Source organism: Agelaius tricolor, unplaced genomic scaffold (assembly GCF_023055355.1).
Source record: "Agelaius tricolor isolate 1412-34295 unplaced genomic scaffold, bAgeTri1.0.p SCAF_7, whole genome shotgun sequence".
NCBI classification, from domain to species: Eukaryota; Metazoa; Chordata; class Aves; order Passeriformes; family Icteridae; genus Agelaius; species Agelaius tricolor.
The window spans coordinates 20,724,443-20,734,186 of NW_027269267.1; the positions used below are offsets into that span (position 1 = coordinate 20,724,443).

The window sequence follows — 9,744 nt, forward strand, 5'->3', positions numbered from 1 at the left end:
ACTAGTATTTGAACATAGATTATATTTTGCCATATATCCACATAGCATCTGGATCATGTGACTATTGAGAGATAGGAAAGGATGGGGAAAGTTCCATCCTGGGAAAGGATGCCAAGAGTTCCATCTAGATAAGCCCTCTGTCCTGAGGTGGGCTCACTCATGCCTACAGCCTTCCTGGCACTATTTGCCTAAAATTTTTTTGACAAAACTTTATTTTAGAATCCATCCATCTCCTCAGGTAATCTATTCCAGTGTTTAGCTGAGGAATTTCCTCACCATCTAGTCATGTTTGACACACAACCAATGTTTCGTAGCCACACATCAGTACACATGAAGGTAATTCCCAGTGGAAACAGCAGTGGCAGCAACACAGAAACTTGGCATGTTCCTGATGATGTTTGTTCCTTTTTCTTTAGCCAAATGGACCCAATGATTTAGTGAATATAGTTAACAAATACAGTTGGGGTTGCTGACATTTCTGTGCATACATTAACTCAAAAAGAATTGAAGAATCAGTATTTTTTCCCTAAAGTTGTCATTTCCTGCTAGGGGAATATTGATAGTTGACTACTGTAATAAGTTTACTAGTAGCATAAACACATGGATAAATCTCTTTTTTTTTCACTTACAACTATAATATGATATAATCTAATATTATTGTAGGCCGTGAGGGAAGAGATGACAGTACTACTGCCAGTACTATCGATTTGTACCTTTAAAACCAAAACCTACCAGTATTGTAAAGAATGTACTTCAGAAACCAAACTGGAAACAAGTATAAGAAACAAGCTATTAAACTGCCTTCATTGAAACACCACTTGAAAGTGCTTTAAAGCATCATCAACAGTCAAAAGTTAAGATTCTTGCATCAATGAAAAAATTACCAATGATGAGATAAACTGCTGTTTCAAAAGTGACTGGAGAGGAAATGAAGGTGCTGTGGAGTTTCTATCTTGTCAGACAGTATAGCAAAGTCAAGCCCAGGGGAAGATACATAGGAAAAATTGGACTGCTAGAACAAGTAACAGCCACCAGCAGGATGTCCTGGGATTTTGCCTTGTCTTGCAATGTCCAAAAACTATTAGATTTAAAAAAAAAATTGTTTTGCTCTTTCTATGAATCCATGAGTATTTTAAAAAATGGAGGACAATTAAAAGAGTAAAACTAAATGACTTAGATTTCTGTAGCATTTCCTTAACAATGTAAGATTTTGAGGACCTCTTTTAAGATATCATTTGTCAACATTGTTGGTCCATTCCTGCCAATCTCTAAACTTTTTTTTTTTTTAATTGTTCTTATTGTAGTATTTGAGACATTTTCTTTTTTTCTTAGGTGAAGTTTGATTATATGTGCCACAGTTAGGAGCTGGGTTAAGAGAAAAAGGTTTTTAGGGAGCATGTAATCTCCCAGCCATTCTAGGCATCTTGGAAAAAGGCAGCCTTTGTCTCTACATTGATTATAAACAGAACCTGAAGTGGCTGGTTTGGATATAGATTTCTACATCAGATGAATCATACCCTGAAAGTTGCCCTGAGTACTCCTGGTTACTGAGAGCACTGATTTTGACATTAATTTTGTAATAACTTGTATAAGTTATTTCCGTCTTATGCAATACATTTGGATTCAGTGACGTGTCAGATGAAGAAGCAAACACTTGCAGACTTTTTGGCTCTGCCTCCATTAAGAACTAAAGAGCTCACCTTCCCCACAGGCAAACATGTTGCAACATAAAATGCAAATAGCTTGAAAGAAAAACAGAAGCAATAAAGATTTTAGGGCTTTTTATGTGCCCTAGAGGAAGAGGAGAAACTGGCAAGACATTTATAAGACAATTCAGGGAAGAGTTATTTGACACAACCATGATGACAATCATATTATTGGTTTTAAAAGTCTTGACTTGTCACGAAACATACTTTGCTACAGATGTAACTAAATAAACAACAAAAGAGCTTAGTACTGACAAGGAAAGAAATTCACATTTAATACATGTTACTTCACATTTTTCTTACAGGACATTCAAAGTCAGCTCTTTGAGCATGGTAAACGTTTTACACCAAAAAAAAAAATTAATCAATAATGTTTGTATATACAAAAGAGGACAACTGGCAAAATTTAATCACATTTGCTGCTCAACAGCAGTTATTCCAAAGACAAACCTCTGTTAATAGGTGAGTGCTAAGATGGTGACTCAACTGGTTCACATAAGAAAATAGCGTGGCTACTATAAAATAAAATTAAATTCTGCAGTTCCTTAACTTTACAACCACTCATGCTGCTGTCCTTATCTCTTAACTATGCTCTTGTTCTGAAATAGCATGGGGGGATTTGTGCTGTCAGGATTTTGTGATAGTGTTTGCAGTCATAGGAAATCTGTATGAGAGAGAAAATGTCCCACTTAGCAGCAGGAGGATGACAGCCACAATCCCAACAGGAATGGCAGCACCAGCTTCCTGTGCCACTGGACTGGAGGGCATGTAGTAAGAAGGAGGAAAAGCTATGCTCTGGTTGTGAGTTACAGAATAGAAATTCCAGCTCACAGGAATCAGGACACACAGACCAGCAAATATGTAGAAGAAGCCACCCACGAGGAAGAACGGGGCAATGAGAGTTTTGTGAGTGACTCCCATATAGACATTTCTCAGAGCAAATATTGTAGCAGCCAGTCCCAGCAAGCCCATGAACATGGCAGTCAACAGGAGACCCTGAGCAGCGTAGATTTCATGGGGGATGAAGGAGTCATAGCCACTGAATTTATGGCAAAACTGTTCTCTGTAGCCAGGTGAGACGTAAAGGTAACTGATGAAGCAGACTTTCCAAATCCCCACCCAGGCAATGCCAGAGGAAATGACAGTGGTGTTGTCCACATGCCACACTCTCCATTCCACAATTCCCATTGAAACTGTGCACAGGATCCAGCCTATGGTGCCCAGAGCAAAGGCAGCAAGCTGGAGGTGTGAGGTGCTGACCAGGGAATTCATCCTTTGGAGCTCTCCTGCTCTGTCACAGACACAGTTGCCATGCAAAGAGAGAGAGCCACTATAAAGAAACAAAAAATAAAAAGACAATTATTATTTGGGTGAATAGATGAACCTGCCAGTGAAAAAGAGAATGTGTGTGTAGAGGGAAGACAGCAGTCATCTTTCCCCAGCTTTAGTGAACTGTTGAAATTTAATAACCATGAACAAGTAATATTGAGGTTTTAATTCTGTATATGCCATGGTATCACACAGAGGAGAAAGAGTCTCTGATTAGCTCCCCTAAAGATCTCCTTTTTACATTCACAAAAGGAAAATTGATGGGTTTTTTCCAAGTTATTGTCTTCTTTGTTAATTAACCATTATGTTCAAAGATCCTTTAACACATTACATAAAATCAGGAGCCCTAGAGTTACTGGTTAGCAGGAACAAAATCTGAGAAAATCCTCAGGTTCCTGACTGTTGCAAGAGATCCTACAGAGCAGATTCTGTGCTCCTTTCTCCCAGCAGCTGTGGCTTTGATGCTGGAGCCCAATCTGTACAGACTTCAGCTTTTGTGCTGTGTTTACTGAGAGCTGCTGGGACCAGTGTCAGACAGAAAGCACCACAGTTCAGAGGCATGAGCAAATCCACACCACAAAGTCTAACAACAACCACTGAACTTTGACCATTTTCAGATTAATTAGCCATGAATGCATTAGCAGAAACATTTGCATTAATCAGAAATGTAACACTGTGCAGAGGCTGGAACCTGGATATGCTGTCATTGCTTTCCCACCTTCAAACTTTACCCAAGGTTTTTTTGCTGCTTTACCTTTGCAAATCCCACTTGTTTATAAATTGCCCAATTTCCCCAGTTGGAATAATCCTAAAACCATGCTGGAAAATATTTTAGTCATTTAGATTTAAGATTTGTTTGCCAACTGTACATTCTGAGTGCAAATTAGGGTTTTATTGTATTAGGAAATAAAAGAAAAAAATATAAACAAATCAACACTTAATTTCCCATGTCTTTTGTACCATCTTTTGAATACTTATAGGAATGATCTGTGATTGGTGAAGATGTGGCTTCAAATTTACAGAAGTCTATAGGATTCTAGGAATCTGTTTATTTCATAAGTTTCCTAAAATACTTTTTCTACTGCTCCTATTTCATTCAACACTGGAGAAATACAGTACCAAGTTGACTCTAATAAAATATATCTGCCACCATATTTTGGGTACTAAACAATGAACATAAAAACTAAAGCAACAATTTTTCTATTTACTGATCTTAAGGTAACCAGATTCAGTTGGCAATACAATCTAGTTGAAAAATCCACCTATGGAAATTTTAAAAAAGAAATATCTTCATAACAATATGTCATTAAGCAGACAGTGTCCCTCTTCTCATACCAGTGCCCCCTACATACTTACTTCAGTCCTGAAGGTGATGCAAGCCATGAGAGGATGGGACAGAATGATTTTTGATGCCAGACAAACACAGCAAGATCTCCAATTTTATCATTTTGGCCTCCCGGTTCATCTATGTGTCTCCAATAGATTTCCTGTGGGATATAATAATCTCCATTATTGCAAGTGTACATTTAATCCTCACCAGCATGGAGAAAATTGCTCCAGAAGAGTCTCTTGTATGTTTATCTACTTTATATATAAATATATATATATATATATATATATATATATATATATATGAGTAAATTAATATAAATAAATTCCAATTTATAAACACTTTTTCAGTTTGCTGCATTATTTACAAATAATGCAATTAATTTACAAAGTGATTATAAATCCCCCTTTCTAACTATTTTATCAGGCATGGAGCACAGTAGCCCCTCTTTCTGTCCCAGCTCCTCAAAACAGCATCATTTCTGTTCCTGCCCAGTGGTGAGAAGGTGCTGGACAGGAAAGAGGGTGAGCAGAGGAGTCCCATGCTGACTCCATTCGGTTTCTCTTGGAATCAGGGGAGCACAGAGAAGCCAAGCCTGAACCACGTGAAGAACCACGTTTTGTATCGAGCCCATATGTCTGTAACACTTCTTGTGTACATCATAAACATTCATTTAAACAACTTGCTGCTATCAAGGTCATAAAAGATATGTCAGCAGGTGAATCCTTATCATCAACAGCTTTTCAGAGTATATTATCAGCATATCAGTATATTATAAACATATACTTCATTGCCTGAATGTACCCAACTGTCTGCTCGCAGAATTAAATGACAATAAATGTGATTCTGAGCCCACTATCAAACCTGCATGTGCTGAGATAGTTAGAATCGTGCCCATTTTAATTACAAAATTAAAAATTAGGGAAAGATCTTTTTCCCTTTAAGATTCTCAAAAAAAACATGGAACAAGAAAACACACAGGGTGAAATATTTAAAGGCTTATACAAAAGTTCTGAGAACACTGGAGAATAACCAGCTAACAAAGATGGGCTTTGGATGAGTTATCAGGTGTCTAGACACACAAAAAATTGCTTATGTAGGAAATGATTCATTTTGGCTCATTTCTCCACACCCTGCCCACTGGAGCATATTTGATCTAGCCTGGTATGACTGGCTTAGAGAAAAAACAAGGTTCAAAAGAAGTACTTTTGAAATCGATGATGAAATTACAGTTCTCATACTTTTCTATTTTGGAAAATCAAACAGAAGCCTATACTTAATGACCTCCTGGTACTGAGATTCAGCATAAAAATAAGGAACAAAATATCAAGATAAAATAGTTACAGGATTTTTCTTGACATAAGAAACCATGTAAAATTTTAAAAAAAGTTCTAGTTCCCGATTCCAATCTCTATCACTATGAATATTAATAAACACACTACAGGTTTTGCTGATATAATGAAAAGCAACAGGTATGTATCACTTATGTATCACTTGCCAGAAGCATTGATTTTAAAGGAAGCCTTTGGGCAAAGAGGATCAGGGAAACTCCTTTTCTCCCAAGTGTAGAAAGATACATTGATTTTTCAGAACTACAGTGGCAAGTATTTAAAAAAAAAACCAAAACCAAATAAGACATTTCTCTTGCAGATGCCAAATAAAACAGGGAGCGAGCTGCAGAGGGCGTCGTCCTCCAGGATTTCAGCCATTCCAGCGACTCCCTTGCTGTGAGGCCTGAAGAGGGAAGAAGGGAGGGAGGAAAGGAAGGGAGGAAGGTCATATCAGGCTGAGGTTTACAGCAGCGCTTGGGTCAGGGCTTTGTCAGCTTTTCCCTCTGCTGGACCTTGGGGCTTACCCTGCACAAGTCTCTATCCACAGGAGGTGGGTGATGCAGGTGCTGAACTTGGCTCAAACACCAGCAGTGCCATTCCTGTGGATTTCAAGAACAGAGGCATCCCTTTTGGAAAGGAAGAATTTGATCCGTCACCAACTTGTCATCCACAGATAAAAACCCCAGCAAACCCAAACAAAAAAACAACAACGCCCCCAAAACAACAACAAAACCCCAAACAAACAAACAAAAAAATCCCCAAACCAACAACAACAACCAAAAAAAAAAAAAAAAAAAAAAAAACCAGCAAATTTTTATTTTTAAAATTAAATTAAAACTTCTGGTCCCTGTGCAAATGCCCTTTTCAGCCTTCTGGGAGAAAAATGGGAAAGCTCAGTCCTGTGCGTGTTTGAGCTGTATTGGATAAAATACAGTTCAAAGCTCAGATCATATAGCAGGCTGTGCTAACACAGACAGCACTGGCCAGTTTCATGCTTTAGTAATTACATAAATGTTTTGAATTAATTTAATTAGTGTAGTAAGGTTACTTATATGGTCTGAATAATACCATGATGTAACACAGTCACTAGATGAAATGTCCTAAGGCTAATGAACTCATATTCAGTCAGCTACAGGAGATCTTCTGAGTAATTAGGTGGTGTCACTGCCATGTGGTTCTTGATTCAGGAGCTCACTCAGAGCTGCAGATTTCAGCATTCCAGCTTTGCAGACCAGCTACTTCATGGGATGGGGTCAGCCTACAAAGGCAATCTGGCCAGCAGGAACAAGCTGGGTCTGTGTGGTGTCTGTGGATGAAAAGCATGACTGAAAACCCTTTTCACTGAAAGAAGTGAGAAGTGGTTTTGAGAGGTGGCCACAGTACCATCTTTCAGTATCCCATTATTTCATCCACCTTTTCATTTAAAGTATACTCAGTTCAATCCAACAAGCACCCCAGCAGCTTTTGGGGATAGTCTTTGGAAAGTCTAGAAACAGTAGCTAAAAAACAGAGACCTGCTTCTATAGGCTTCTCACCTGGCAGCCATTTTCTCTCTAAATATATCTTTCATTTCCTTCACTTGGAAGGGCTTTCCTTCACAGATATGTTTTTAATTAAATACCCTAATGAAGTAAAAGCAAGACTCATAGAATCACACGATGGTTTGGGCTGGAAGGAATCTTAAAGATATCTTGTTCCAATCCCCTGGCCATGGGCAGTGGCACCTCTCACCAGACCAGGTTGCTCAGAGCTCCATCCAACCTGGCCCTGAATGCTTCAAGGTCTGGGGAGTCTGCAGCTTCTCTGGGCAACCTGTTCCAGCGCCCACCCCCCTCACAGTAAAGAATTTATTCCCAATATCTGATATAAGCCTACTGTCTTTCAGTGGCAGACATTCCTCCTACTCCTATTACAGCTCCTGATGAAGAGTCCTCTCCAGCTTTCCTGTGGGGTCCCCTTCAGATTCTGGGAGGCTGCTATGAGGTCCTCACACAACTTTCTCTTCTCCATGCTGAACAGCCCCAACTTTCTCAGCCTGTCTTCATAGGGGGATTCATTTAAATGTAAATTTGCTAGCATTCAATGCTGGAGAAGACAGAAGGTACTAGTAAAAGATGATACTTGTCAGTGTATTCATCCAAAAATAGAAACTTGATGGATCCTTTTGTATTTATTGCTGATTTTACTTAAATTAAGCATTGCACAGTGAGTAGCTCTTTTTCTTTATGAAAAGTATGTTGAGCCATTGCACATGGACTTGAGGGACAGAATGAGGCATGAGTTTCCCACTCTTAACTTCAAGAAACAGAGAGGATGCCTGGGAGCCATGTTGACTTTCCTGCAGCTGCAAGCTTGCTTCTAGGAGAAAAAAATGAAAGCAAGCTGCTCTCTGCCAAGTGGTTTCATAGAGGGGGGTTTGGTGCATCAGGCTTACCTTTAAAATTACTAAAATGAAATGGTGCAGTTGAATAACTCAGTTCTTTGTGGCCACAGCCCCACCTCCTGATATTCTTAGCAGCAGGAAAAAACAGAAATTGAGCTATCTTGTAATTTTGTCAACACTTCTTTTTCTTCCAGTAATTGTTAGTAACAAAAGGCTGGGGCTATGATATTGATTCTGAGGGTGGAGAAACCTCATTTACACCAAATACATTTCACTTCTACTGTGTCTTCCAAGCTGTTTTAATTACATTCAGTAGTCTATATGCATTGACTGGGTTTCAGACCTGCTTTCTAAAACTCACCCTGCCTTAAGTTCCTGAAACAGAGACTTAAAAAGCCCTGCAGGTAAATGCAAGAGAGAAAACTCTATCCAACTTTCTTAATTCATGCATTTAAATATTAATTGGACCTTTGAGGTTACTGGGTCTCAGGCTCCCTCCTAGGGGGATGAAGGCCTGTGCCAGGGACAGATGTCCAGATTGTAGGGGTGGCATAAGGAAGTGTCCCCAACCACACAATCACCTGCGAGACTTGTCTTTAAATTCATCATTTCATATGATGTGTTGAGAGCAAGAGGGCTGCAGCTTTCAGAGGCACTGAAGGGAGTTTGCTCTTTAGGAGAGGTTCTTTGGTTGGTGTGTGCTGGGTAATAATTCCCCAGCAGCAGCACCCCCTCTGCAGTATCTCTTACCCCTCTGGGACCTGAGGCTCCAGGCAGAGCTGGACAGGCCAGTCATCAACACCTGGCACATAAGGTCTCAAACACTGAAACTGCAGGGAAATATGAGATGGAGCTGGGTCTTGTCATGGAAATCTGTGCAAGTCTTACACAAATTGCATGATCCTTGACATGATATTCAAAGACTGATTAATGCCTTAGGATCCTTGAGTTTGGATGTGTCAAGAAGAGAGCTTCAGGAATGTTTTTTATCTTTCTGCCATCACTGTTTCAGCACAGCTCTGGCTGAAGGACAGCTTTGTCTAAGGCCATCTACTTGCTGTGGTCCAGTCCACAAGAGTTGCCACCACTGGCTGATAAATCAGTCCATTCCTACCTTCTTCAATAGACATTCCAAACAGTCAGTGTGGCAGCTCTTTTGTTCCTATTTTCCTAGAAATAAAAGTACCTGCATTTATAACCCATTCCTTGAATACATCTCCCTGACACTCATGAAGGGAGTGAACATGATGTCTCATATTTAGATTTTAGCTAACATACTTATTTTCAGATAAAAAAGAAAGTGGGGCCTAAAGTCTTAGAAGTCATTGTAGGGTATGTCCAGATTTGTAGGGTATGTTCAGATTTAACATGCCTTATGTACCCTGTCCCTCCAAATGTCAATGTCCAATGTTATAAACTCTGCTGCTTCCATTTATTCACTGTTTCAAAAGAAGCAAACCAAAGTGATCTTCATTTCTCTTCCGTCAAGTAAGAATACATTGAAACTTAGCTGTGTAAAAGTCTTTGCTTATTTCAGGAAAATGTTTTGATTTGCTTTGATAATAAGATGAAATGAAACCAATTCTATAAATTCTCACTGTTTTCTCACCCCCTAATTTACTTTTCTCTGTCTGAGCCCATCTTACGCTCTTGTTACATAAGGAA

The 9,744-nt window shown here is 39.2% G+C and overlaps 1 protein-coding gene across 1 annotated transcript; it reads right to left on the reverse strand.

Moving 5' to 3' along the window:
- Positions 1 to 1,957: 1,957 nt before the first annotated feature.
- On the reverse strand, positions 1,958 to 4,499 carry CLDN34 (claudin 34). Its single transcript, XM_071431152.1, has 2 exons — positions 4,392 to 4,499; positions 1,958 to 3,036 (listed from the first exon to the last, which is right to left on the reverse strand). The coding sequence occupies exon 2, from the start codon at positions 2,976 to 2,978 to the stop codon at positions 2,334 to 2,336; it is 645 nt and encodes a 214-aa protein (XP_071287253.1). The 5' UTR covers positions 2,979 to 3,036; positions 4,392 to 4,499; the 3' UTR covers positions 1,958 to 2,333.
- Between the last annotated feature and the right edge of the window lie 5,245 nt (positions 4,500 to 9,744).